This window comes from Emiliania huxleyi, assembly GCF_000372725.1.
Source record: "Emiliania huxleyi CCMP1516 unplaced genomic scaffold EMIHUscaffold_24, whole genome shotgun sequence".
Classification (NCBI taxonomy): Eukaryota; Haptophyta; order Isochrysidales; family Noelaerhabdaceae; genus Emiliania; species Emiliania huxleyi.
The window spans coordinates 864,666-892,532 of record NW_005200250.1 but is presented as its reverse complement, the minus strand read 5'-3'; the positions used below and the strand labels follow the sequence as shown (position 1 = coordinate 892,532).

Genomic DNA, 27,867 nt, shown 5'->3' with positions numbered 1-27,867 from the left:
GTAGGCCTGATTTGAGAGAGAGATTTTTAGCAATACAAAAAAAGATGCTTTACTCCCAAGCAACTGATTTTAGGTTCAAACGCCTCGTTTACTGCATGTCACAGTGAGCTATCCACCACTGGGCCGGCGCGGGGCCCCCCGGAGGCACCGTGCGCCGCGCCGCAGTGCGGAAACGGGGCTCCGGCTCTATGAGTCTCTATGAGCACCGACTTCCCGAATGATCACGGTTGATCAGAGGGCAGATTTGGAGAGATCTCGAGGAGTACATACAGATAGACCCTCCAACCATCAGAAAACTCCGACCTGATCGGTCGTACTGACCGCCGACAGATCACTCCAGACAGCAGACAGGCCGACGTCTGCACGCGGCCGGCCGGGCGAGAGGCTTGACACGATCCGACCCTGCGACCCTGACGCTGCTGCTCTAGCTATCAGCCATGCACTGCTGACTGCTGCCACAATGTGCGACCTGTGCTGGCCCACTTGGCGGCCTTCCCGGTCAGTGGTGAGGCGCAGTTCAGAGCTGTCGATGGCGCGATGCCGCACTGGTCCCACATTGGTGACACGAGACCACCACGTTTGCCGGTCCAAGAGAGAGGCACCGGCGCTGTCCTGAGAAGGTGCGTGGTCCCTCTTGACTACCCATGCGCGCGAGGCTGTGTAGGCATAGCCTCGAGAGTGCCAGCAGCCAATCCGAGGTGACGCCTGACGCGCATTGCGCCAGAAGCGTGCACGCAGCTGGAAGGACACCTTCCTACTGGCCGTACGATCAGGTCGTCACTGAATGCTGGATACTAAGGCCGCGAGCTATGCAGGTGATCAATTGTGCATCATGGCACGGTCAGCAGCGCCGACAGGCTGTCGCAAGGCGTGATAGCATGGCCGCAAGTACGCCGAATTCCCATGAAAACAAGTAAAAAATCGCGAAAAAAGAAAAAAAACTCCAAAAAATCGGCGCCTGCGGCGGGCCAGGGGACCCCATCTCCCCCCCGCATGGACACCCTCTGGGGCCCCCGCGCCGGCCCAGAGCTATCCACCCCGACGCATGCGGCTTGCGGGGTCCGTACGTAGAAATTGGGACTTTTACCACACGATGTGCACGCCTGTCTGTCACTCTTACACTTAAAAATAAAATATTCTTAGCTTCAAGCCCCCCTCCGAGACTGGAGACAGAACCCACCCGTACACAGGAGAGATGGGACTGCCCCCCGCCCCCACTTGCCCTGACTACACAGGATAGCGTGCCCCGAAGACGGCGACACATAGTGGGGGACACTGCGCAAGGAGGGGGTGCGAAAGCTCATTGGGGTGCTAGGTGGGACCATGAGGGGGGGTGGGCGGGGTCCTGTGGGGGTGAAATGTTGCGCGGCGAATTCGAGCCTACCCCCTCGCCGCGCCGATCCTCACGCGGAGGGTAAAACCCTGTGGGACAAAACCCCTCCGCGGTCGGCTGGGATGTGTTGTTCTGATTTGTGCACCGCCGGTGTCTCAACAGAATTTTACAAGAAAGCTCCCTCTGTAAAATGGGCACGGGGCGCGGGACTGGCGCGCACTGGCACTAATCGATCGATGGCACTAATACAACAGAATCGGATGCAAGACCTCGAGAGCGCGTTATGCGGATGGACGGACGACGTCTGAGCGGTGTGCTCGATGCAGACTGACGGCGAGCCGCCCATCACTGTGGTGGAGGCTGACGGCGAGCCGCCCGTCACTGTGGTGGAGGCTAACGGCGACGAACCGCCCGTCACTGTGGTTGAGGTCGTCGCCGTGGAGGTGCTCGCTCCGGCAGGCGCCGTGGAGGTGCTCGCAACGGCCGATGCCGTGCCCGTGGAGGTGCTCGCTCCGGCAGGCGCCGTGGAGGTGCTCGGCAGCAGCAGCGAGGCTGTGTCGGCGGCCACGAGCGACGCTTGCGTGTGCTCCGAGTGCAAGAAGGTGCACCCCCAGTCGAGCTTTTCGAAAACCCAGTGGAGCAAGCCAGTGGAACAGAGGCGGTGCAAGTCCTGCATTGGTCCCCCACCCCCAACAAAGGTTGAAGTGAAGCGCATGGCTCGTGAGCAGGACAGTCAGCACTGCCAGGAGCTGGAAAGTGGATGCTACTCGATGGCACCGCCGTGCTGCTGCTTCCGATGCTCTTGGTTGCAATTCGACGAGAGCAAAACCCGATTTACCGAAGGCCCAACGTTGACTCACTGCTGCTGCTGCTGGCCTTCTTGTGGTACCTACGAGTACGTTCGAATGGAGCAGCCAGGTGTTGCGAGAGATATGCCGCCGCAGTTTGAGCTCACCGAAAAAGATTGTTGCTGCGGACTGGAAGGAAGGCTCGGATGGCCGCCTCTCCCCACCCGATGGTGCTGACGGTGAGCGTCTCGGGCGCCTCGCCACCCGCCTTTGCGGTAGACGGTCGCGAAGTCGGTTGGTAAATTCCCACACAATGCGCGTTTGTTATCTCTTTGTTGTAGCCCCCTTTTTGGGAAGTAATTAATGATCCATGCGCATTGACCATTGTTTCAGAGAGAGAGAGAGAGATTTTTAGCAATACCAACCAACTCTAACACTCACACGTCATTTGGGGCCTGGAGCCCTGTTCACGCGCGCGTTTTGTTGTTTCAAGACTCTTGCTTGTGTTTCACCGTTTAGCTTTTTGCTTATTCACTTAGTAGTGAAGACAAACAAAGCAGAAACTAGCGCAGACGAGAGCAGGGGGCCCGGGGACTGGAAGCCGGAGCAGCATACCCGGAGGTAGGCGCACCGTGGCTATCGACCTGGGCAGGTTTTTCATAATTTTTATTTGCTTCCTGAAAATGTCGTTGGCCCGAAGCTGCAGTGCCGTCGCGGCTCGCCGCGGCTGCGGCTGCGGCGTCGCCCGCCTCGGCCGCCGAGCATTCTCGGCGTCGAGGGACGAGCCGGACGGCGCGGCGGCCGCCGAAGTCAGCAGAGCCGAGTACGAGTCGGACGCGTGGCCGGATGGGACGCCGAAGCGGTGGCGCGGACGCGACGCGTGGAAGAACTACATCGACTTTGACAGCCCGCACAGGACCCAGTCGGACGAGCTGAATCGGCAGCGAATCTACTTCTTCCACATCGACGCGCGAGGCCGGCTGTGGCGCAAGGAGCTGCACAAGCCGGACGGGCACGATGGACAGATGCGTGACCCGCGGATGCTCGACTTCTTTTTTGGGCACATGCAGCGCAACACGACGGGGATGCACGAGGATCGGTACCCGTACCTCTCGCGGCGCGCGCACGAGCGCTACTTCGCCTCCTGCGACGAGGCGCCAATCGTCTTCAACGACCTGCGAGATGGCGAGCGTCGCTCCTGCTGCGGGGCGACACGGGCACGTCCATGACACGTCCATGACACGTCCGTGTCGTCTCCCTCAGGTGAGCTGCGCTTCCTCTGCCCGGACGGCGCGCTTGCCCGCTCCATCTCGACGCCGTTTGCGCCGAGCGAGCTCCGCATCGCGGCGGATGGCAAGCTGCTGCACCCCGTCGTCACTGCGGCGGTGGACGAGGTCGGGGAGAGGCCGCGGGGGGAGCGGCTGATGGCGCTCATCGAGTCGGGCACCGCGAGTCGGCTGCTCGAGAGCTGCGAGGAGCAAGGCGAGGCCATCGTGCTGACCTGGCGAGGCGAGGAGACGGTGCTACTGCCGCTCGACTCCGAGACATAGTCGCGGCCTCTTGAGAAATTTGCCCTTGCCTCCGCCGCGATCCGGCGTCTCAACATCAGAGCGAGTGTGTTAGTAAGCGTGAACCTCTCGGGGCGCGCGCATCTGCTTAATAAATAAATACATAGGAAAACGGACACACCAAACAAGGGAGAAGGACAGGGTCCCCACCTGCGCGAGCAGGATCTTGTAAGGACGATCAGGGACACAGGGGAACGGGAGCGGGGAGGCGGCAGTTGCAGCGCGGTTCGCGCTCTTTCTTTTATCTTAAGAATTCTTTTATCCCGACCTAGGTAGCCTGTCGACCCTCTTAGAGGAGGAAGTGACAAGGGAGAGAACGACGAGGGTGGGACGACCGCGTGGTGGCATGAAGGTTGCAGCGAGAATCAGCGAGAGACTGCGAAGAGAGATAGGAAGAGGCAGACTCCCTAGGGTGGGCGACGGATAGCGCACCACACACCTCTCCTTAAAATCCCTGTGTGGTGGCGGCGTGCCGTCCTCCCATCCCTCCCTTGAAGTGTCTGTTTTCTTTCTTTCTTTCTTTGTCGACCCTCTTCCAGATAGATGAGGGTGCACCTCGTTCGGCACGGCGAGGTGCACAACCCGCGCTCCGTGATGTACGGCCGGCTCCCGCGCTTCCGCCTCAGCGCTCACGGCGTCCGGCAGGCCGAGGAGGCAGCCGCACATCTCGCGAGCCGCCAGCTTGCACTGATCCTCTGCTCACCGATGCTGCGCGCGCGGACGACGGCGCGGGAGCTGCAGCGGGGGCAGGCGAGGGCGCACCGGCAGCCGCAGGGTCCGCCGCTTCGCCAAGAGGCGGCGCTACTGGAGGTGCACACGCCGCACGACGGCAAGCCCCTCAGCACATTTGCCGGGCGGTGGCACGCTCTGTACGATGACGTTCCCGAGGGCTACGAGACCTTCGAGGCCGTCGCGTCGCGGTTGCGCAGCCTGCTCGCGCGGCTCGCCGCCGACTTCGGTGAGGACGCCGAGGTCGCCTGCGTGACGCACGGCGACGTCGTCTTCTCGGCGCGGCTTCTCGCGGAAGGTCTGCCGACGACTCTCGCGTCCAAGAAGCGGGAGGACGCGCGGCTCTACCCGGCCACCGCCTCCATCGTCTCGCTCGACGTTGACGCTGACGGCAGCGTGCGCGGCGGCGCGTACTGGGCTCCCACCCGCGCGCCCGACCGTTTCACCGAGACGCAGGCGCAGGCTCCGGCGCTCTGCGGGGCGGCGGCGGCTGAGGAGGGCGGGGGAGGCGGCGGTGAGACGCCCGCGCGGAAGGCGAAGAGGAGCCGCAGAGGGGTTTCGTGACACCACCCCGCGCAGTCCCATGCGAACGTATCATGCGGCGAGAACACCCGTGCGCGAGGCCGAGGGGTAACGGCGGGCGTAAGAGTCTCGCAGGTACGGTATATATCGAATATCGTCAGTTGAACCTAGACGACGTCCCGGTGCACGTACGCAAAAAGGAGGGAGGCACTACGGGGGATGAGAGCCCGGCTACCGATGAGAGCCCGCACGCCACACACCTCCCGCTCCCCTGTGCGCTGTGGCGCTGTGCACAGAGAGGAGCCTCTCCTCTCGCGTCGCTCTCGCGCGGGGGGGTCGACCGGGGAGATGGCTGGCGTCCGCGCCGCCGCCGCCGAACCCGGCTCGCCTCGCGACGAGAGCGCCACTGCCAAGGCCTACTAGGAGAGGAAGACACGCACCGCCCGATTCACGGGAGCTCGGCACATCGGGCAGTACTGGAGCTGATCAATACAGCTGGCACAAGCGCAGTAGTGGCCACAGGGGACTAGCACGTGAGAGCTCGGCTTGTCGAGACAGATGACACACTCGAGGCCGGGATGGTCGGACGGAACTGCCGTGCCATGCCTGTCAGGAATCGATTCATTGACGGGCTCCCTGGTCTCATCAACGCCGTGGCTCCCTCGACAGCGCCTCGAGCGCCTTTGCGGGACCTTGTACCGCACCGGCCGGCGTTGCGTCGCCGAGTCGAGGGCATGAGAGGCCAAACGAGCGCCCCCTACGTTGTCGGCGGCGTCCTCGCCTGACGTAGGAGAGCGAGCGGTTGTCATCGCTTGCTCCACATTGCTGCGCCTGGACCTCGCGAACTCGATTTGGCGAGGCGGAAGGGCCTTCATCAGTGCCAAGTACCTCCCCTTCCCCTCGCCGTACGAAACGTGTAGAACCTGGAACGGAAAATTCCAACGTTGAGCAGAATTGAAAGCGGAAGCAGCTGCGTGCAACAAGTAGCGCTCCGAGCTGTTCAACGACGATGGCAGCTCCATATATGCGAGCGCCGACTGCGGGCGAATTTGAGAATCTGCTCACGCGCATACCGCATCGGCGGCTCGTCGCCATCACGGCTCAGGGGGTGGCGCGTAGGAAAGGCACCTTCGAAACCGCCGCCCTGAGGCGCCGCAGCCTTCTCCATCGTGCGCGCAGCCCGACGACAGGGCTTCTCCGGAAGCCGCACCAACAGCTCGCCCTTTCTCATGTAGCTCGCGGCCGATGTGGGCGGTCGATACGGCACGTCGGGCACTTGCTGCGTCGCCGGCGCTGTCGGCCACGCCTCGCCTTGGATGTCTGCAGTCGGCACATCCAGCTCAATCAAGCGCTCGATGGCGCCGAGCCGCTCTTCCAGGCTTCCCTCGCCTGACACACCTAGGTCCGTTTCCAGCTGATCGATCCGTTGCGCGAGGTGCGATCCGTCGGCAAGAGGCTCGCTCCCCACCGCTTCCTCACACCTCGCCACCCGCCGAGTGGCACACGTGCTCTCCAAAGGAGCGACAATGCAGCGCCCAGCAACCTCCTCCTCAAGCGCGGCGGCAACCTCCTCCTCGAGGATCAGGTCGGTATTCCTCTTATCGACCGCAGACAGCGTAAAGCCCTCGAGTGCCGCGAGTACCTCCTCGTCTAGGCGCAGCATATGTGCATTCGAAGTGCTCGTGTTTAGCTCCCCCACGCGTTCCCGCCATCCATGATATTCGGTGGCATGCGCAGAAAGAAAGAGCGCCCCCTCATCCGGCCCGCTGGGTGCGCTTCTTAGCTCCCCGGCCCTGGATGTGAGGCTAATGACTGCACTCCAAGTGCTCCAAGTGCCCCTCCTCTCCTTAAAATCCCTTTGGTGGCGGTGCCGTCCTCCATCCCTCCTTGGGTTGGCTGTTTTCTTTCTTTCTTTCTTTCGCCGTCCGACTGTAGGACTAGCACACCTCTGTCAAGAGTCCCCACCGAGGAATCACACAGTCCCTGTGTGATGCACGCCCTGCGCGAGCGGGGCGGGGTGCGGCGTGCGCACTGTGCCTCTGTGTTCGTGCGTCGCCCATCTCTCCTGGAGACAGTCCGCAACGAACGCGGCGCCGACGAGGCTTCTTTCTTCTTTTCATTCCTACCCCCCCCCCTATCGCCCTATGCGTGGGGCAAAATGCCATATGGCAGGAGAATAATGGCATGGCGTCGACACCGTCGTCGTCGTCGTGGCCGCGGCGGCGGCGTTTGCCGCTGACCACAGTCGCCGGCTCGCGTCACGGCCTGACATGCCAGTCAGGCATCTGCTTGCACCGGCCCTCCTGCACTGCCGCACTCCACTTGGCAACCCAGCCGGGCAGCATCTCTGCCGCACGCCGCTTTGGCTTGCGCAAGACCAACACGGGCTGATGCTGCCAGTCCCAATATTCGCCGCCCGGGTGTCTGCTCCGTCCCCAGTCGCCGCGCGGCGCAAAGCCGCGGCGCATCACTCGGCCGGTGCGCCCGTACCAGAGGGTCGGCGTCTCGTTTGCCCGCTCGAGGCCTCCCCTCACCACATGACCGTCCCAAACACGGGCGACGAGCTCAAAGTCGCGGATGAGAAGCGGCAGACGGGTCGGGCCGTAGAGCCGGTGGCCGTTTACGATGGTGGCGTCGGTGTCCGAGGTGGGGACACCGAGCAGCAGCACACCACCGGGCCGCAGCTGGAGCCACACCTCCCGCATCGCAGCCAGGTCGCCGTCGGGGTCAAGGGGGTCGTGATACCGGCCGAGGCCATCATGCTCGATTCCGGAGAAGGAGACGATGAGGTCAAAGGCTGATCCGCGGGAGCAGTAGTGGCTGCACGCCTGGCCTAGCTCCATCGCCATCAGGCGGTCTCCCCGCGCATCGATGCGAGGCGCGTTATAGTCGACCGTCAACACGCGGCGAGCCACGCCGTTGCGAAGGAGTGCCGACTCGAGCCACGGAGAGATGGATGACCACACAGCCGTGCGGGGCTGCGTCGCACCCAACGCGGCCACCTGCGTCAATGCGAGCAGAACGTCCTCGGCCGCGTGTGGGTAGTCGGGCGGTGATACGGACTGGCCCTGCTCCAGCCGGCGATCGAGGGCGGCGAGCAGCGCCTCTGTCCACACAGGCCGCCCGCTATCCCATCCGACGAGGCCGTGTGTCCCCACCGACAACTGCCCGGGGTGCACTGTGGCCCGTTGCACCTTGCCGTCGGAGCGAGGTTGGTGTGGCGTGCTGTTACTGCAAGGCCTCACCGTCGACCGAAGGGATGCCCAGAGGAGCTGGCGGCAGATCTGCTCGTCACTCATCTCTCTCTCTCTCTCTCTCTCTCCCATGCTGGGTCGTCAAGCCACCAGAACGGCGGTTTCAGGGGACGCGCGGCCGACTGGTCTGAAGTTGGAGAAAAGTTGTAATTGTGCTCTCTTAAGAAAGAATTTACTTATTAAGAAAACGGACAACCCAAGGGAGGGATGGATGATGGAGGACGGCACGCCGCCACCACACAGGGATTTTAAGGAGAGGGGTGAGGTGCACTAGCCGTCGCCCACCCTTGGGCGTCCGCCTCTTCCTATCTCTCTTCGCAGTCTCTCCCCGATTCTCGCTGCGACCTTCGTGCCACCTCGCGGTCGCCCCCTTCTCGTCGTGCTCTCCCTTGTCGCTTCTTCCTCTGTCGCGTCGCTCTCCTCTGTCTCGTTCTGCGACGCCGCCGCCGCCTGATATTGTGCTCTCTTTACAACACTGGGAAGCCGGCGGATTTCTTCTGTCTTGCGCGTGCCTCTACAGCCCCGACTGCATCCGCAACCATGCTGATCACGAAGAAGAACCGCCTCGCGATCCTCTCCTACCTCTTCAAGGGTGTGCACTCGCCCGCCTGGTCGCCCGGCCTCCTCCGCTGCCGCTACCACTGCCGCGGTCCGGCCCTGCTGCAGCGACGCTCGTGCGCTCCACCTTTGCGCGTGCGTCACAGCTGGCAGCTCAGCCCACACGTCCTGCCGCCCGTAGCCCACCGCCTGCCGCTCACACTAGCTGGCCCTCGCTCGCAGAGGGCGTGATCGTCGCCGAGAAGACGACCGGCCACACTGACCGCAATGCCCTCATGCTCCACCCGGACATCATGGGCGTCTCAACCTCATTTTGCGAGGATGGCGCCGTCAAGACGTCGCCGCAGCGCGTGCGCAACCTCGAGGTGCGAGATGGGGAAAGATGTAGGGAGATGTGGGGCGGACTGCGCGCGGTGGGATCCGAGTGAGCCGGGCACATGCAGAGGCACACAGGCGGGGCACACATAGCAGCACACAGACATGCATCTCTCCGCGCGTCTCAAGTCGCGTATCCTTGCTTAGGTGATCAAGCTGATGCAGTCGCTCACCTCGAAGGAGCTCGTCACCGAGCGCTTCGCCTGGAAGCACTACTACTGGTTCCTCAAGGACGAGGGCATCGAGTACCTGCGGGAGGGAGCTCACCCCCCACCCCCGCGGCAGCCTGGGCAAAGCCCCCCCCCCCCCCCCCCTCCGCGCCCGCCGGCTCCTTTCCTCGCCCTATCCACCCCACCCCCGCCTCGCAAAGGTACCTCCACATCCCCGAGGACGTCGTCCCAAACACGCTCAAGAAGTCGACCAAGCCCGCGGCGCCGGAGCGCCCGGGTGGTGACCGCGATGGCGAGCGCGGACCGCCGCGTGGCGACCGCGATGGCTACCGCCGCGGCCCGCCCGGCGGCGAGGGGGGATACCGCGGCTTTGGCCGTGGCGGCGGCGCCCCGCGCCCGCCTGCCTAGGCAGGCGCGTCCGCGTCCGATTCGGGAGTCTTGGCGGAACAACCACCACCCGCTCGAGTGTTTGGTTCTCTCACTAGCCCGCTGCTGTACCGCCCAACGTGGGTGTAGGCCACCCCTTTCGAGGAGTGTGCTGTTCGCTCGTTGGTCGGGCGGGGCCGCGCTTGAGCGTGTTGGGTGGTGTGCGTTTTGTTTGCAGTCTCCCGCTTGAGCACTTGGAAAAAGTAAAATATCTTTACTTCCAAAACCCGGGCCTCCACCGGCACGCCGCTTCCGAGCACTTGGAGCACTTGGAGTGCGGTCATCGGTCGCACGCCCAGGGCTGGGGCGCTGAGAAGCGCGCACAGCCAGCTGGCCGACCATCGACAGACCATGGAAGAAGAATTCTTGCGGTTGCCGTACTCTCCTGTACGAATGGTTGGGCAAGTAGTGAGGGACACGATCCCGGCGTGAACACGCCGATCTGACAAAATCCCGAGTGCCTACCGCACGCGCCGCGTTGCGGCGCGTGCGGTAGGCTTTGTTTGAAGTGAAAAGTCCAGTCAGATATCGAGCTGCACGCGAGAGCGGTTCGGGCATGAGCCAAATTACTTTCGGAGGTTTCACCTCAGTAACTAACTAAGTAAGGAATGCATATTGTGACATCATCGAGCATGTCATACCAGTACTGCTTTTTGAGGCTCTTCTTAGCAGGAGGACCGCCTTGCAAGTGCGTGCGCGTCTTCCAATTCCCTTGCTCAATATCCAGATGATAGGGCAGGCCGTAGGGAAAGCTACTTGCTCCAAGAGGTAGCCAAGGTCCGTTCGAGTATACCGAAGTTGAAACCCTCGCCCAGGATGGAACTGATCTTAGGCCAGTTGACCAGCGCTCGAACGCCTCTGCCCATGTCGCAAAATAATTCCATGTCACCTGACTCGTTCCATCCCCTGTTCCTTGGTACTGGACGAATGTATGTTGCTCTCTCCAATCGTACAGCTCTTTGAGTTCATTATCTGAGTTCGTTACGACTCCTTGCTCAATCCCCTCAGGTCCGACCGACTGCGTTTCGTTCATCAAGTTCCGAAGGTCCTTGCGTACGTACTTATAGCTTACTGGGAGAAAAGAGAGAGGGGGTTGTGTTCTCTAGGCCCCTAAGGGCCCTACGCGCGGCGTGAGAGCTCGGAAGCGAGCTTTGCACGCTCTCTCTCTCATATGCGAGCTTTGGTGTCTGAAGTTTTGCGCGCATTCATCTGCGCACCTTCCCCGGTCCTCACTTCGGACCCTCCGCTCTCCCCGCTCGGCACCGCAGCACCATGGCAAGCACCCCGCAGAAGGGACGCGCGTACTTCGTGAGCAGCCCTGCAGCCCCCATACTGCACCGCCGTCCCAGGCACTCCTGAATCGCCCCACGCACCTCTGTCCACACAGGGCGAAATGCGCCGGGCGGCAACCAGACGCCGGGCAAGGCGTCCAAGAAGCTCAAGGACTCCAAGTTCGGCGAGACGATCGTCGAGGAGGTGCGCTCCCGCTACACGGCCGCCCTCTCTCACCTTCCTGACCCCGCGTTGCGCCTCCTTCAGAACCAAGTGAGCGTGACCGTCATGATGACCGGCGTCGCCCTCGTCGAGATGGGCTACGACAAGGAGCTGCGGGTGTGAGCCGAATCAGGGCGCCGTCGGCGTTGTCCCTGGATTTCCTCTCACGGACCGCCCGTCCGGCACCGCTCCGGGACGCACGCCGGCGAAGCACCATCAAGGGCTGCTGTACGGCCCCGGCATCGCCTCCCCTGGCTTAGCTCTCAGTCACGATATTGTGCACATGGCTCATGGGTAGCCTCTACAATGTACACACTGACACTGAACCTCCCAGAGCTCGTCCCGGTCCGCCACGGCCATCCTTGGCCTCCGGAGGGCCCCCGGCCGCGGCGCGGTGCGGCGGCGTCACAAATCCGACGTCAGTTCACCGGGACGCGGTCGGGCGATCTGAGGCCCAACTAGGCGTATGCATTGCCCATTCAGGGCTATCACCTGGACCCATCAACAGGCGCCTGTGGATCCGTGGCACGAGGTGTTGTTCACACCTGCCCAACCATTCATACAGCACAGTAAAGCAAGGTACTCGCAGAATGTTGGTAAACGAAAGTACCGTATTCGGTACTATCAAGAAAGACACCGAAAAAAGTCGCCGCGGCAGTCCACGACGAGCCAGCCTGCTGCCGGCTCGCACGGCAGCCTCTTCCTATGGACCAGCCTCGACTTCCATACAGTCAACATTTTGTCGCTGCGTGCTCGTGGCGAGCTGTGGCGGCGGTCGAAGTTGGCCCAGATTCGGTGACGAGCGCCGGACGATAGTACCGCCTCTGTTCGCCCTGTGCATGTCAGGCCAGGCTGCAGCAGGGCACTACCAACGTGCTGCCCTGTTGCAGCCTGACTTTGCCCACTGTGCACAGTCGCCAGAGCACCACCACCGCCCGGCATCGTGTCACGGCGAGCTCCTTCTGCGCCCGCTCGCGAGGCTCTCGCGCTGGCACACTTTGGCCATCTGCTGCTCGCGTTCGGCGAGCTCTTCTCCGCACTCCTGCCACGGTGCCGTCACCACACACCTTCTGGCTGGCCTGAGCCGCGCGGGGTCGCCGGCGGGGGCAACGCGTCGACCTCTCTCTCTGGTGCACCACGGGCCGCAACGGCCTGCTAGCAGCGTGCGCGAGGAGGCAGTGTGCCGGCACAGTCGAGCCGGAGCATCGGGTTCTTGATGCTTCTGGGGTCAAGTTTGACCTTATGTGGCATAATATGCAACAATAATGCGATGCTATCTCCCGGCTTTTTGAGATATGATCCCTCAAAGACAAAGTCGAATTTTCGTTTACTGGTGACCATAGGTACCGTCTGTCCGGTTTGCGTTTCTTCAAACGAAACACTTTAAGTCTCGACAATCACTAAGCTGCTTATGTGGCACCGCAGAGGCTCCCTTGGGGATGCCTGAGGCCACCCCAACCACTCACTAAGCCGTACGTAGACGAATTGGGCACTTGGAGCACTTGGAGTGCAGTTGGCAGCCTCACATCCAGGGCCGGGGAGCTCAGAAGCGCACCCAGCGGGCCGGATGATCGGGATCGGGTTGCGGGCAAGATAGCCCTAGCCCCGGGGGTGCGCGTTCGCAGGGTTGGCCTGTCCGAGGGTTTCCTCTCGCACCCTACCTGGTTTCCTTTCCGTGTTTCCTGCTCGTTTCCCTACAACACCCTCTAGTTTCCTCGGGAAACCCCGGGGAAACTCCGTGGAATTCGTCATTTTGGGGGGGCTCTGAGCCGTGTCTGAGGCTGTTTTGGGGCCAAAATCGGCAAAATACCGGGTATTTTGCGGGTATACCTGGAAAACCCCGGTATACCTGGAAAATACCTGGGTATCGTGCCGATTTCCTCAATTTTGCCCCAGATTTTGCCCCAGACCAGCTCTCAGACTCAGGGAAACTCGCGAGTTTCCCGAGGGAAACTCGAGAGAAACAGAATGGAGCACCAAACACCCTCTGGTTTCGCTGGAAACTTCCGGAAACGCAAAGTGCTGGGGACCCTCTGGTTTCCCTCTGGGTTGCCGGAAACCCTCGGACAGGCCAATCGCAGGGCCATAACACGGGTCTCCGAGGGTTGGCTCCGTGTACCGGGTTTCCCCTTAACTGCAGAACGCCGCCCCTCTACTCGGAGCTAAAGAATACTCTCCGAGGGCAGAGGGATAGTACCGCGCTCCGGGTTTCCCCTAGCAGCAGAACGCCCGTCTAAGCGCTACTTTTTTCGTTTACCCCCATTATGCGAGTAGGCCCCCCGGCCGGGTCGTTGTGGCCCGGGGCCCTCGCGGTTGCGGTTCGGCCTTGCGCAGCGACGGCCGCGCGCGATGGCCGACGGCTACCCGCCCTATCGCTGCCCCGGCCACAACCAGCCGTGCGCGGTGAAAATCACCAACAACGGGGGCCCGAACAACGGCCGGCCATTCTACGCCTGCTCGCAGTCACCGAAGTGTAAGCACTGGTTCCAGTGGGCTGATGAGCGGCACAAGCAGCCGAGAGGCCGCACGCAGGCAGTGGTCATCGGCAGCGACGTCCGCCTCTCTGTCGTGCGCGACGGTGGACAGCTGCGGCTCAAGGTGGCCTTCGAGTACGACGAGGGCCTCATCATTTTCTGCCGCGAGTTTCGCGGGTACTACAAGCCCGAGCTCTCCGCGTGGCTGCTGCCGATCCAGCACAAGGAAGACGTAGAGCGCCGCCTGGCGCAGCTCAAGGAGACGGGCGCCGTCCGCTCGATCCAATCGGAAGCATCCGCAGCGTCCACGCCGGAGCGGGCGGCGGCGGGGGCGGCGGCGTCCTCTGCCCCGTCAACGCCACAGCGGGCGTCCTCTGTCCCGCCAACGCCACAGCGGGCGACGCCGCCGCTCCTCCGCCTGCCACCCACCCTCGCCGAGGGGCTGATGCCGCACCAGCGCGAGGCGGTCGAGTTTGTGGTGGGAAACCGCCTTCGCGGGCTCGTCGCCGACGACATGGGGCTCGGCAAGACTGTGACCGCGATCGGCGTCCTCGCTCACGCGGACGTGTGGCCTGCGCTCGTGCTGTGCCCCTCGAGCGTCAAGTACAACTGGCGAGCCGAGCTGCTGCGCTGGCTCCCAGAGCAGCTCTCGCCCGCAAAGGTGCAGGTGGTGGACAAAGGTGAGGACTCGCTCTCCGCCGACGCGTCGGTGGTCATCGCGACGTATGATGGCGCTCGCGCACGAGCCCAACGCACGGGCGAGCTCAACCGCTTCCGCGCGATCGTCTGCGACGAGTCGCACAACCTCAAGTCGCCAGAGGTGAACACTCCGCCGCCCGCCATGGCACCGTCGCCTCTCTTCCGCCCTCGCACCGCCGCCTCTCTCCCGCCCTCGCACCGCCGCCTCTCTGTCGCCCTCGCACCGCCGCCTCTCTTCCGCCCTCGCACCGCCGCCTCTCTTCCCCGCACCGCCGCTGGCCTCCCACCGGCGCGCCCCCGTGCGTGGCAGGCGCAGCGGACCAGGGCGCTGCTCCCACTCGTGCGCCGGGCCGTCGCCGCCGTCCTCCTCTCCGGCACTCCGGCGCTCTCTCGCCCGTACGAGCTGTGGACGCAAGCGAGCGCCATCGCGCCGACAGTCTTCCCGCCGGGCGGGCTCGAGGAGTTCGGCAACACGTATTGCGGCGGCCGCGACGACTTCAACAAGTTCTCGGGCGCGACCAACTTGGGCGAGCTCGAGGAGAAGCTGCGGAGGCACGTGATGGTCCGGCGCACCAAGGACGTGATGCTCCGCTCGCTTCCGCCCAAGATCCGGAGCCGAGTGCGCATCGACGGCGGCGAGGGCGGCGAGGGCGGCGAGGGCGGCGAGGGCGGTATCGAGCAGGCGCGGCTCAAGGAGAAGCTGAACTTGCGGAGGCGGCTCGACCGGTTGCTCGAGACGGTGGGGCACGATGAGCTGGTCGAGTGGGAGGGCGAGCGCTGCTCGAGGGAGCAGCTGCAGAACATTCAGCGGAACATGACGACCGAGCTGTACAGGCTCACCGGCGACGCGAAGCGGGTGCGCTGTCGCCTCCAGAGACCCTTCCGAGGCCCTTCCGACACCCCTCCGTTCTCCTGCAGGCGCGCGCCGTCGCCCACGTGACGAGGTGGCTGGACGAGCACGCCGATGACGAGAAGGTGCTGGTCTTCGCGCACCACGCGCCGATGCTCGACGCGATGCGCGACGCCCTCAAGAGGCGCGGAGTCTTGCTGATGCCTCGTCTCGGAGCCTCCCCTGTGACCTGCTCGGAGCCTTCCCATGATAGGCGCGGGGTCTCGCTGATGCGCATCGACGGCACCACCAGCGCGAAGAAGAGGACGGACCTCGTGCAGGCCTTCCAGGACACACGCGCGCCGGGCTCGCCGCGCGTGGCCCTCCTCTCCATCAACGCGGCCGGGGTGGGCATCACGCTCACCGCCGCCCACCACGTGATCTTTGCGGAGCTCAGCTGGACGCCCGGCGTGCTGGAGCAGTGCGTCGACCGAGTCCACCGGCTCGGGCAGAGGGCGGCCTCCGTCGAGATCGCCTACCTCGTCTACGGCCCCTTCGACGACGAGATGTGGTTCAGGCTCAAGGCAAAGCAGCGCGTGCTCGACGAGAGCGGCGTCGGAGCGCAGCAGCACGCGGGACTCCAGCCGTCGCCGCCCGCCGCGAGGCCGCCTTCCACGCCTGCCCCCGACCTCTCGCTTGCCGCTGCCACTGCCAGCGGCGGCGGCGCCTCCAGCGCGCGCGCACCGTTCAGCGGCGCAGGGAACCGGCTCGGCGGCGGCGGCGGCGGCGGCGGCGGCGGCAGCGGCGGCGGCAGCGGCAGCGGCGGTGGCAGCAGTGGCGCGGCGTGCTACCGCAACAACCCGGCGCACCTCCAGCGGCACTCCCACCAGACGGTAGACTTGACGGAGGAGGACACAGTGACGGCGGACAAGCGGCAACGTCTCGACGACGGCCGCAGTGGAGCGGGCGTGGGCGCCTCGAACCGCGGTGAGAGCAGCAGCAGCGGAGCGGTCGCCTTGGATTTGTCGGGCGACGGCGACGCGCTGCTGGCTAATGGTGCCTCTGTGCGCATTCACGGCCTCGTCAATACCGGCGTGAAGTACAATGGGCGTCGCGGCGAGGTGGTGGAGTTCATCCGCGACAGAGGGCGGTACCTCGTCCGCGTTCGCAAGGGTGAGGAGACGGAGGAGGTCTCGCTCAAGCGCGAGAACCTCACAGCGAGGTGAGGGACATGGGGGCAGGACTGTACATTTCATGTGCCGCAATTGGGTGTGAGTTCGCCGACTTTCTTCAACATGCCCGCAGCCTTCCTAGTTCGGCTGCTTATGTATGTATCGAAGGCGAAGAACAGCCAGAGGTGCTCGGACTGGACTGTGTACGCCGTGCGCGGGTTTTTCTTTTTTGAACGCCACCTTGCCCTCTCATTGGATCCTCATTCGGATATGGAGCCGACGCCGTTCTGAGTCGCCTACGCGCCGCAAAAGGGAGAGGCACGACCGCCACGACCGCAGCCACCGCGATGACTCGCGTGACCACCGCCGCGACAGCGGTGACTACAGCAGCCGCCACAGAGACCACTCGCGCGACCGCGGCCGCGGCCACAGAGACCGCGGCGGCGACAGTGAACTTAGCAGAGGCAGAGGCCGCTCGCGTTCGCGCTCGCGCGACCGACGCCGTGATGCCGACGCCGCGATGCCGCCGCCGCCACCACGCGACCGCGGCGATTATCATGGCCGCCCCGAGCGCACATCGAGCCTCTCTGCAAGCATTGCGGATGACGAGCCGCCGACGGTGTGCGTCTCTGCCCCCTCTACGTTGCGAGATTGTCCTCAAGCAGCGCAGTACAGCTTCTCCGCCAGCGAGAGTGCATGTTTGATGGCAATTAGTCACCGTGAGCAAGTGGTTGAGACGCAGCAGCAGCTGATTCAGCGCGGCGCAGAGGTCAATTTGCGGAACAGCTACGGCGACACCGAGCTGATGCTCGCCGCCAACAACGTTCTGGGCCACCCCGCCATCGCCGCTTGCTTCCTGCCGGCTCGGCTGCGCGCCGATATGCAACCGCGGTGTGTGTTGCAGTAGGCCGGCCGATTTCTTTTTCCCACCGAAAGCAGCCGGTTCAGGCGCCATTTGGCGTGGTCGTTGCCCGGGGGTTGGAGAAGGGCTGCGCACCTAAGTTGATGAGCGACGAGCTCGCCCCGAAGCAGCGCGTGATCATTCGCGGTCTCACCGCCGAGCACTTCAACGGGCTCGAGGGCCGACTTCTCCGCTTCGATGACAAGCTCGGGCGGTGGAAAGTGCGCGTCGGCGCAGTGGCCGGCGAGGAGAGACTCACGCTCGCCCTGAAGCGCGAGAACCTGGAGCGGCTTGGCGGCGGCGGCGCCAGCAGTGGCGGCGACGCGAGCAGCAGCGGTTGCAGCGGCGGCGGCGCCAGCAGCAGCGGTGCAGAAAGTAGCGCTCGCGGCGGGAGCGGCAGTGGCGGCGGCGGCACCAACAGTTGCGGCGGGAGCGGCGGCGGGAGCGGCGGCGGGAGCGGCGATTGCAGAAGTGGCGGCGGCGGCAGTGGCAGCTCGGGCGTGCACGACGGCAGCGGGAGCGCCGAGTCGGGCGGCGGCAGCGGTGCTTTGGCGGCGGTGGCGGAGGGGGCGGGCGGGGCGGCGGTGGAGGAGGGGGGCGGCTTGGCGGAGGAGGCGGTCACGGGCGGCTTGGCGGAGGAGTCGGGCGGCTTGGCGGCGGTGGAGGAGGGGAGCGGCTCTGCGGTGGAGGGAGCGGCGGCGTGCGCCCGGGCGGTCGCCGCTGCGTCTGAGGCGGGCGACGGCAGCCCGGCTGCTGATCCCAAGCGGCTGCAACGAACGATCGGCGGCGGCGGCAGTAGCAGCTCGGGCACGCCCGAGTCTGGCGGGGGCAGCGCTTTGGCTGGGGCGGTGGAGGAGGGGTTCGGCTTGGCGGAGGCGGTCGCTGCGGCGGGCGAGCTCTCAAGCGGTGGCGCGGCTGCTGGCTCATCTGCCTCATCGGGCTCGCAGCACCCCCGCGCCCCCGCGCTTCCGCCGGGGTGGAGCAAGATCACCGACTACGGCAAGGTCAAGGGCTACCGCGGGCCGGCCGGCGAGCGCGTCACTACGAGGAAGGAGGCGTGGCGCCGGCACGAGGCGGCGGCGGAGGAGGCGGGCACGGAGGCGGGTGCGGAGGCGGAGGCGGAGGCGGAGGCGGAGGCGGAGGCGGAGGCGGAGGCGGCGGCGCCTACCGAGGCCGTGGTGGCCGAGGGTGCGGGCCTGCGATTGCACCTCTCCAGCAGCAGCAATGCCGGGTACAAGGGCGTCTCCAAGCGCGATGGCCGCTTCCGAGCGCACCACTGGGTGCACGGAAGGCAGGTCTGCCTCGGAACCTTCGACACGGCGGTGGAGGCGGCGGCGGCGTACGCGCGGGCGGCTGGCGCTGCGTCTGAGACTGGCGAGGGCGGTGTGTATGCCAAGCGGCAGCGCACGAGCAGCAGCGGCGGCGGCGGCAGTAGCAGCTCGGATGGGGTGACGGAGGAGGCGCCTGCCGAGGCGGTGGCGGAGGAGGCGGAGGGCATGCGGCTGCACCTCTCCAGCAGCAGTGCCACCGGGTACAAGGGCGTGTACAGGCTAGACGGCCGCTTCCATGCGCAGCACTACGTGGACGGACGGCGTGACTCCCTCGGCTGCTTCGACACGGCGGTGGAGGCGGCGGTGGCGTACGCGCGGGCGGCCGCGGAGGCGTCTCGAGCTTCCGCCCACCCGGCCAGCGCTGCGTGTGAGGCGGACGACGGCAGCGGCCCAGCCCCGGAGGCCAAGCGGCAGCGCACGGCCCCCGCCGCCGTGCCCACGTGCCTCTCCGACTTCCCGCCGCATGGGTGCGAGGTGCTGATCGCGCGCCGCGACGGAGAGCCCCTCTACTGCGGCGTCGTCGGCCACACGGCGGACAGCCTGCTGCTGGTCCATGTGCCCGAGTACTGGTGAATTGAACTCCTCGGTCATATTGACTAGGCGGACAGCCTGCTGCTGGTCGATGTGCCCGAGGACTGGCGACTTGAACTCCTCGGTCACATTGACTAGGCGGACAGCCTGCTGCTGGTCGATGTGCCCGGCGAGGCGGGCCCCGTTGCCAGGTCCGTCCACGGGCTACGGACCGGGCTGGGCGCAGCAGAGACGCGGCCGCTCGTCCGCCCTCTCGCGCACCTCCCGAGCCGCCCTCTCGCGGCGCAGGTCGCTGCAGCCGACCCGCACGCGATGCTTGCGCCGCCGCCGCCGCCTCCACGGCAAGGCGGCGGCGGCAGCGGCAGCGGTGGCGGTGGCGGCAGCAGCGGCGGCGGCGGCAGCAGCAGCAGCGGCGGCGGCGGTGCCTGCGGAAGAGATGGCGGTGCCGCTGCATGCAGCTACTTGCCACCGTCGGCCGCCTCGGCACGGCTAGGGTACGAGGACGTCAACGAGTCTGGTAACTTCGTGCTGTCTGCGTGCGGCACGCGGCGGGTGGCAGTGAGGTACGCACGAGAGTCAGTGCTCCACGGCTCGTGCCCCTTCGCTCATGCATTCATTGCTTTGTTCATTCATTCATGGACAGGTAGCCATGATTCGTTCATTCTGTCATTGATCCATCCATGAATGGTCAGGTACGCGCCGCACGAGGCGCTCTCCGCAGAGCTGGCGGAGCGGGTGCGGGCTGAGCACGGCCTTGGCTGCGCCTTGCCGGAACCTTCTCGGAACTTTCCGTGGATCCCCGTAGGTGGTGGAGTATGGCAAGCTGCGCGCGTTCGAGACGAGCGACGGGCGCGGCTGGGGCTTGTGCTGCGCGCGGCGTCTGCGCCGAGGCGACGTCGTCGTCGAGGTCCGAATCTGGGCTAGATCTCGGCTAGATCTCGGCTAGATCTGGGCTGCATCCCGGCTGCCCCTCGGCTGAGTCGTGTCACACTTCCACCTCCTTCGCTGTCGAGGCGATCGGCCGCTGCCTGAGCGAGGAGGAGTACGAGGCGGCTCACCGGACAGAGTTGCGTCGGAGACAGTGCGGACAGTCGGCGTTGGATGAGTCATGCGTGCCTCCTCAGGCGGTCGACCAGACGGAGTACGTCGTCTCGTTCGACGACGAGACGCTCGAGCGCAAGCGGGCGGCGGGGGACGACGTGCTCTACATCGACGCGCGGCAGCAGGGCAGCAACGATGCGGCTCGCAGACGGCTCCTCGACGACGGCGGGTGACAGGCGAGCCTCACGACTGATAGGCAACATGATGCGGCTCGCAAACGATTCGGCGCAGCCGAACCTGAAGCTCCTCTACTGGCCTCCGCCGCAGCGGGGCGGGCTGCCCCGCCGCGCCTTCCTCGTCGCCACCGCCGACGTCCCCGCCTACGCCGAGCTGACCTGGTCGTACGGACAGCACTACCCCCGCCCGTGGCTGCCGGGCCGAGGGCCGGGCCGAGGCGACGGCAAGGCGCGCGCGATGCCGCCGGCCGTGGGCGTGGCCGAGGGCGTGGCCGAGGAGGCGGAGGGCTTGCGGCTGCACCTCTCCAGCAGCAACGCCACTGGGTACAGGGGCGTGTATGAGTACTCCACTGGCCGCTTCCAAGCGCAGCACTACGTGGACGGACGGCGTGACTCCCTCGGCTGCTTCGACACGGCGGTGGAGGCGGCGGTGGTGTATGCGCGGGCGGCCGCGGCGCCGGCAGACTCGTCCTGGTCCAGCGGCGGCTCTTCGGCGGCCGAGCCATCGCCGTCTGCGGCCGAGTTCGAGGTAGGCCGCGCCGAAGTCCGCCCCGGCTGAGGACACGTCCACGACGCGTCCGCGGCCGTGCCCCTCGCAGGTGGATCGCATCCTGTCGGAGAGGCGGAGGGCGGGCGCCCCAGAGTACCTCGTCGCGTGGAAGGTGGGCGCAGCCGCCACGGGGGGGAGGGGGAGGGGGGGGGGTAGGGGGGGACTGCCGTGCGGACGGCGTCTCACGCCTCCTCCTCCTCCCGCGAGCAGGCGGGCCAGCCGACGTGGGAGCCGGCGTCCAACCTGGCGGACGAGGACGGCACGGTCTGCGCGGCGCTCCTCTCGTGGCAGGCGGGGGAGGCGGCCGCCAGTTCGCCGCCGTACGCAGAGGTGCCGCCGCAGCAGCCAGACGGCCCGCCGCCGCTCGGCATGCCTCCGGTCGTGCGGGCCCTCGAGGGCGTCGGGCTGCAGGTGTACGCGGGCGTGTTTGAGGACCTGGGCTACGACGACTTGCGGTACCTCCTCGGGATGGACGCGGCGGAGCGGGCCCAGGTCGCCGAGAGCGTTGCGATGAAGCGCGGGCACGCCGAGAAGTTTGCCCGGTGGGGCTTCTCCATCCCAATCGCAGACGCGTAGTCGGGAGCTGAACTTGTTCTCGCGCGGGCCCCTAGACTTAAACTAGACCCCAGTCCCCAGAGGCTAGAAGGGAGTGTACCCCGCCGTACGTACGGGCGAGACACGTTACGTGGTCGCGTGGTCGCGGGAGACGCAGAGGTGCGCGTGCGCGTTGTGACGTTCTGGCTTGTGCGCAACCCGGTCTTGACCGGAACCACTCGCGGCTCGCTGTGATCTCACTCGCTGTGACTTGTGACGACTAATCGTAAAGCACGGATCTCGCCTTTTGATTTTCACATACTAGATATATCCCTCTCTGTAGACTCTGTGTCGACTCTGAGTAAAGTACTGACGGACCTCCACGCTCCACGCAATCATGGCCACAAGCCTTCCGTACATTGCTCTCGGCGTTCATCGCTACCCCGCGATCCGCGCCGCACCCACCGCCGCGTCGAAGCCGCCGTCGCCTCCGCCGCGCCGCTGCTTCGCCGCACGGTAGCTCTCGAGCACCGCCTCGCGCTGCCGAGCGAGCGCGTCGGCGGCCGCAGTCTTGTGGGGCGACTTGCGCGCGAGCACGCCCTTGATCTGGAGCTCGGGCGGCGCGGCGTTGGTCTCGCCGAAGCGAGGGAGCCTCGCCGCGACCTCCGCCTTCGGCTTCCGCGGCTTGACGGGCGCGTGCGGCTCCTGCGGCGGCCCTCTCTCGTTTGCCGCCTCGCCGCCGCCCTCCTCTTCTTGGCGCCGCCTCTTCTTCTTGGCGGGAGGCTTCGGCGCGGGGCCGTGCTGCGCGCCGCCTCGCTCACTGCCGCTCGCCGCCCCCGCCTCCGCCTGCTGCGCCTGCGCCTGCTGCTGCGCCTGCTGCCTTTGCTTCTTGGACGGCCTCCGCTCGCCCGTGTCCTCGATGTGGCGCGGCCGCCGCTCGGCCGACGCGCCCTGCTGCACGAGCTGCACCGCGTGCATCATCTGCCGCATCTTGCGCGGCACCTGCGTGTCCCACGACGCCTTGAAGGGAACGACGTCCTTGGTATCAACACGGTACGCATTCTCGAGCAGCGCGCCGCTCATGTTCTTCTCGCGCTTGCGGCTCGCGAGCGAGCGGGACTTGGCGTGACGGCCCATGGGTGCGAAGGGATGGGTGCAGGGACAGACAGTGAGCGCAGACGAGACAGAGAGGTTGCGACGCGGTGAGCACCCCCGGCGACGAGTCGCCCAGCCAGCAGCACTTGCAAGAATTCTTAAGGCCTCTCTCACAGCATTGTCCGTTTTCTTTCTGTCTGTCTGTCTTTCTTTCTTTCTTAGAAAAAAGGAGAGGGGTGTGTGTTCGGTACTTTTCAGTGTATGTAGCTCTTACGTACATTCCCGTAGGAGACTCTGCTGACAGGGTTTGCGATGAGGAGCGACCCGAAGGGTTTCTCGGAGGTTAGCGCACCACTAACCGCCGAAGCGCAAGAACTCTACGACGGATCGGGCTCATACTAGCACCCCACCTCGCGAGCCGACGTTCTGGCTCAGCGAGGCTGCTGCGGAGCACTCGCGGACCGGTTCTTCTGGTCCAGCGAGGCCGCTGCGGGGCACCCGGCGGCTCGGGTCACTTCTCATCGCAAACTCGGTCGAGCAGGAGGTAAGGTGTGTGCGCGTGGGAGGCGGCGCGGCACTGTAGGAGCGGCGGTATGGCGGCACGGCGGTAACGCACGGCAGGAGGGACGGCGAATAAATGGCAAGGGCGGCGAGGCGCGGAAGGAGCGGCACGGTAAGGAGCGGCGGCACGGCGGCAGACCACGGCAGCGAACGGCGGAGCATTGGGCGGCGGGTCAAACGACTGAGCAGAGGGCGGCGGCAGGAAGGAGCGAGGATGGCGCGGTGGCGGCGGGATCACGGATAGGGTGGCACGGATAGGAGCGAGCGAGCGGCTAGGCGGCGGGAGGGCGAGGCGAGGGTGGCGGCGGGCGGATCACGAGGAGGTAGAAGGTCTGAGGCGCCTTGCTCTGCGAGAGTCACGCTGAGGAGGCAGCCTTTGCCGATAACCGAAAGTTCTGCGCAGGGATGGGTGCGAGGAGCGGGGAGCGAGCGCAAACGAGAGAGAGAGCTGCGACGCGTGAGGCGACGAGCCAGCGCGCTGGAGGCTGTGCCGAAAAGAATAAATTCGGTCGGAAAAGAAGAAAGCCAACAACAGGGAGAGCTCATGAGGCAAGGGCGGCCGCACCTCGCGGTGTTGCGAGGCGACGAAGCAGCGGTGCGTTCGTGGCTCGAGAGAGGCGGGCGAGCAAACACCACACACAAGTACGGCGAGGTGACCGGATATACCCTGCTGATGGACGCCGCCGGCCAGGGCCACGAGCGGGTGGCCGCGTTACTATTGCAGCACGGCGCTCAAGTCAACCTGAAGAGCAGCGAAGGCGACACCGCGCTGATGCTCGCCGCCCAGGGGGGGCACGAGCGGGTGGTCGAGTTGCTGATCCGGCACGGCGCTGAGGTCAACCTGCAGAGCAGCGCCGGCGCCACCGCGCTGATGGGCGCCGCCATCAACGGCCACGAGCGGGTGGTCGAGCTGATGCTGCGGCGCGGCGCGGAGTTCAACGTGCAGGGCAGCAATGGCCGCACTGCGCTGATGGCCGCCGCCACCAGCGGCCACGAGCGGGTGGTCGAGCCGCTGCTTCAGCGCGGCGCGGAGATCAACGTGCAGGACAGCAATGGCGACACCGCGCTGATGCTCGCCGCCATCGGCGGCCACGAGCGGGTGGTCGGGCTGATGCTGCAGCGCGGCGCTGGCGCCGAGGTCAACATGCAGAGCCGCGAAGGTCGCACCGCGCTGATGGTCGCCGCTAGCAAGGGCCGCGACCGAGTCGTCGAGCTGCTGCTGCAGCACAGTGCTGAGGTCAACCTGCAGGACGGCCACGGCGGCACCGCGCTGATGGACGCCGCCGGCTACGGCAACGAGCGGGTGGTCGAGCTGCTGCTGCAGCGTGGGGCTGAGATCAACGTGCAGGACAGCAATGGCGACACCGCGCTGATGCTCGCCGCCCAGGAGGGCCACGAACGGGTGGTTGAGCTGCTGCTGCGGAGCGGCGCTGAGGTCAACATGCAGGACAGCGACGGCTACACCGCGCTGATGTGTGCCGCGGAGAACGGCCGCGAGCTGGTGGTGGAGCTGTTGCTGCAGCATGGCGCTGAGCTCAGCCTGCAGAGGAGCAACGGCGGCACCGCGTTGATGGCCGCCGCCGGCCAAGGCCACGAACGGGTGGTTGAGCTGCTGCTGCAGCGCGGCGCGGAGATCAACAAGCAGAAGAGCGACGGCTTCACCGCGCTGATGCTCGCCGCCATCGACGGCCACGAGCGGGTGGTCGAGCTGCTGCTTCAGCGCGGCGCGGAGATCAACAAGCAGGACGGCAAAGGCCACACCGCGCTGAGGCTCGCCGCCGCCAGGCTCGCCACCGCCAGCGGTCACGAGCGGGCGATCGAGCTGCTGCTTCAGCACGGCGCGGATGTCAACCTGCAGGACAGCCACGGCCTCACCGCGCTGATGTTCGCCGCCCAGGAGGGCCACGAGCGGGTGGTCGAGAAGCTGCTGGAGCGCGGCGCGGAGGTGTGCGAGCAGGACAGCATCGGCCGCACTGCGCTGATGGGCGCCGCCCGCAGTGGCCACGAGCGGATGGTCGAGCTACTGCTGCGGCGTGGCGCGGAGATCAACGAGCAGGGCAGCAACGGCTGGACCGCGCTGATGGGCGCCGCCAACTACGGCCACGAGCGGGTGGTCGAGCTGATGCTTCAGCGTGGGGCGGAGATCAACCTGCAGGACAGCAGAGGCACCACCGCGCTGATGGTCGCCGCCCAGGAGGGCCACGAGCGGGTGGTCGAGCTGCTGCTTCAGCGCGGCGCGGATGTCAACCTGCAGGACAGCATCGGCCTCACCGCGCTGATGACCGCCGCTGGCAACGGCCACGAGCGAGTGGTCGAGCTGCTGCTTCGGCGCGGCGCGGAGGTCAACGTGCAGCAGAGCGACGGCTTCACCGCGCTGATGGGCGCCGCCGCCACCGGCCACCTCCCCGTCGTGCTCTGCCTGCTGCAGGCTGGCGCGGATACGAAGGCTCGCCATGCGGACGGCTGGTCCGCGCTGCAGCTCGCCAAGAAGGAAGAGGCCAAGCCTGCGACTGCCGAGGCCGCCAGTGCTCCTCCAAAGGACCACGCCGGGTGCGTGCGCGCTCTCACAGCAGCAATGAGAGAGGCGGAGGCGGCGGAGAAGGCTGCAGAGAAGGCGCTCGAGGTCAAGGGGCGGCGCGAGCAGCGCGAGCGGGAGGCGGAGGCGGCGGCGCGAGAGCGCGAGCAGGCGGCACGACAACGCGAAGCAGAGCGGGCGGCGGAAGAGGTGCGCCGGGCGGCGAATGCGGCGGCGCTGGAGGAGCAGAGGCGAGCGATTGCGGCGGAGGCAGAGGCGAAGCTGGCCGCTGAGCGCGCGGCAGCAGAGGAGACGCTGCGGGCGAGAGAGGCGGAGAAGCTTGCGGCTGAGGAAGAGCGGCGAGAGGAGCAGCGGGCGGCGGCGGCGGCGCGCAAGGCGGCTAAAGCAGAGGCGGAGCGGCGCGAGAAGGAGGCTGCGGACAGGAGGGCGGAGGAGGAGAAGGCGAGGCGGCGCGCAAAGGCGGCCGAGAAGAAAGCGGTTAGGAAGGAGGGCAAGGCGAAGAACAAGGAGGCCAAGAAGGCGCCGTCCGCCTGCAAGCTCGAGGAGGAGCGGAGGGCGAAGGCTGCGGCAGAGCTTCGCGATCAGGAGGAGAGGGCGGTGCGGCTGGCTGCTGAGCAGGAGGCGGCGAGGCGAGCGGAGCGCGAGGCGGCAGAGCGAGCGGGCGCGGCGGAGCGGGCAGCGCTGCGAGAAGCTGCGGAGCTAGCAGAGGCGTTGCGCCGGTCAGAGGCGGATGCGGAGGAGGAGGCGCTGGCGCGTCGGGTGTCGCGGTGCGAGGAAGCGGTGAGCAGCGAGTCGACCGGCGGCGGCGGGGACTTGCAGCGGCGTGTCGATCGGCTGGAGGCGAGCTTCGGCGCGGCGACCGAGGGTAGCTTCGAGGAGCGGATCAGCGCCATCGAGCGCTTGATCGGGCCAGAGGCGGCGGAGCAGCCCGTGCCAGTCACCGAGCCGTTTGCTGCCGTCTCACTAGCGGACGCCGGCCTCGACACGGGGCGGCCGGCTGCCCCCGAGTCCACCATGGGAGGCGAGACGTCGTGCATCATATGCTTCGAGCGGCCGAAGTCTCACCTCGCGGTGCCGTGCAGCCACTTGTGCGTCTGCGGTCCATGCTCCGAGCTGATGCGAGAGTGCCCGTATTGCCGCGAGCCAGTGATGATGTGGCTCGCCCCGCGCCCTGTGTGATCAGCGATGAACTCCAACGTTTTCGTTTTCGAGAGCAAAAAAAACGTCCGCCGGCGCGGCCCACATTGCCATCACGTCACGTCTCACGACACATCACACAATTCCGACACTGGTTGTGGGTACGTAGAGCCGTACGGCTTTAGTAGTACTACCTGTAGTTTAGTACTACTAGTAGCCCTAGTAGTCTCTAAGAGTTCTGAGCCTCGACGCCTAGCGGGTCTAAGTGTGCCATGGCACGCTGGGGTGCTTGCGCGGTCTAAGATCAGCGGGAGCCTCTTACATCGGCTAAGTCGGCCGTGGCACGGCCTGGGTGCTGGGACCAAGAGAGGCTCCAACCGTGATCGATACGGCGCTCCGGCAACACAGGACCTTGCAACCTTTCGCCCTTCTCATCACTGCCCCGGCGCCCACTGCTCGACCTTTTTGGGCAGCATCTGATTCGACAGGTCCTCTCCGTGGCCTAGGCAGCCGGTCTTGCCTTGCCCCAGGTAAACACGGCGCCGGCGGTGAGGGCGAGGCTGTGCATGGCCTCAGCCGAGACAGCAACAATGCGCTGCCCAGCGAAGGCCTCGACCTTCTTGGGCAGCGGCTGGTTCTGCTCGTCGCCGTGGCCCAACCGGCCATAGGCTCCATAGCCCCAGCTCCAGACAGCGCAGCAGCTGGTCCTGCTGGTCGCCGTGGCCAAGCCGGCCAAAGCCTCCACCTCCCCAGCTCCAGACGGCGCCGTCGGGGCGCTGAGGGCGAGAGGTTGTGCGCGAATCCCGCCGAGATAGTGACGACGCGCTTCCCCGCCAAGGACGCCATCTTCTTTGGCAGCAGCTGTTCCTGCTCGTCGCCGTGGCCCAGCCGGCCACGGTATCCATAGCCCCAGCTCCAGAGGGCGCCGTCGGCGGTGATGGCGAGGCTGTGGTACGCTCCAGCCGACACAGCGACGACGCGCTGGCCAGCAAAGGCCTCGATCTTCTTGCAGGGCAGCAGCTG

At 65.9% G+C, this 27,867-nt stretch overlaps 7 protein-coding genes across 7 annotated transcripts; 4 read left to right on the top strand and 3 right to left on the bottom strand.

The window, feature by feature from the left end:
- Positions 1 to 2,804: 2,804 nt before the first annotated feature.
- Positions 2,805 to 3,671, top strand: EMIHUDRAFT_100595 (hypothetical protein; the record flags this gene model as incomplete). Its single annotated transcript, XM_005778941.1, has 2 exons — positions 2,805 to 3,312; positions 3,385 to 3,671. The coding sequence occupies 2 exons, from the start codon at positions 2,805 to 2,807 to the stop codon at positions 3,669 to 3,671; spliced, it is 795 nt and encodes a 264-aa protein (XP_005778998.1).
- Positions 3,672 to 4,232: 561 nt separating this feature from the next.
- EMIHUDRAFT_100594 (hypothetical protein) lies at positions 4,233 to 4,982 on the top strand (the record flags this gene model as incomplete). Its single annotated transcript, XM_005778940.1, has 1 exon — positions 4,233 to 4,982. The coding sequence occupies one exon, from the start codon at positions 4,233 to 4,235 to the stop codon at positions 4,980 to 4,982; it is 750 nt and encodes a 249-aa protein (XP_005778997.1).
- Positions 4,983 to 5,940: 958 nt separating this feature from the next.
- On the bottom strand, positions 5,941 to 6,603 carry EMIHUDRAFT_205665 (hypothetical protein; the record flags this gene model as incomplete). Its single annotated transcript, XM_005778939.1, has 1 exon — positions 5,941 to 6,603. The coding sequence occupies one exon, from the start codon at positions 6,601 to 6,603 to the stop codon at positions 5,941 to 5,943; it is 663 nt and encodes a 220-aa protein (XP_005778996.1).
- Positions 6,604 to 7,198: 595 nt separating this feature from the next.
- Positions 7,199 to 8,239, bottom strand: EMIHUDRAFT_100593 (hypothetical protein; the record flags this gene model as incomplete). Its single annotated transcript, XM_005778938.1, has 1 exon — positions 7,199 to 8,239. One exon carries the CDS (start codon positions 8,237 to 8,239, stop codon positions 7,199 to 7,201), a length of 1,041 nt encoding a protein of 346 aa, XP_005778995.1.
- Positions 8,240 to 8,715: 476 nt separating this feature from the next.
- On the top strand, positions 8,716 to 10,051 carry EMIHUDRAFT_435105 (hypothetical protein). Its single transcript, XM_005778937.1, has 5 exons — positions 8,716 to 8,786; positions 8,975 to 9,117; positions 9,275 to 9,384; positions 9,498 to 9,920; positions 9,987 to 10,051. Exons 1-4 carry the CDS (start codon positions 8,735 to 8,737, stop codon positions 9,703 to 9,705), a joined length of 513 nt encoding a protein of 170 aa, XP_005778994.1. The 5' UTR covers positions 8,716 to 8,734; the 3' UTR covers positions 9,706 to 9,920; positions 9,987 to 10,051.
- A 5,458-nt stretch (positions 10,052 to 15,509) lies between these two features.
- On the top strand, positions 15,510 to 15,731 carry EMIHUDRAFT_64633 (hypothetical protein; the record flags this gene model as incomplete). Its single annotated transcript, XM_005778936.1, has 1 exon — positions 15,510 to 15,731. A coding segment is annotated over one exon (222 nt), but the record flags the coding sequence as incomplete, so codon positions are not given.
- Positions 15,732 to 21,953: 6,222 nt separating this feature from the next.
- EMIHUDRAFT_100590 (hypothetical protein) lies at positions 21,954 to 22,652 on the bottom strand (the record flags this gene model as incomplete). Its single annotated transcript, XM_005778935.1, has 1 exon — positions 21,954 to 22,652. One exon carries the CDS (start codon positions 22,650 to 22,652, stop codon positions 21,954 to 21,956), a length of 699 nt encoding a protein of 232 aa, XP_005778992.1.
- Between the last annotated feature and the right edge of the window lie 5,215 nt (positions 22,653 to 27,867).

Excerpts from the sequence above, each read along its gene's own strand:
- EMIHUDRAFT_435105 (XM_005778937.1), top strand. The coding sequence starts at position 8,735 with ATGCTGATCACGAAGAAGAACCGCCTCGCGATCCTCTCCTACCTCTTC. Across the intron at positions 8,787-8,974 it reads CCTCTCCTACCTCTTCAAGG|AGGGCGTGATCGTCGCCGAG; the intron begins GTGTGCACTCGC and ends CCTCGCTCGCAG. Across the intron at positions 9,385-9,497 it reads GGCATCGAGTACCTGCGGGA|GTACCTCCACATCCCCGAGG; the intron begins GGGAGCTCACCC and ends CGCCTCGCAAAG.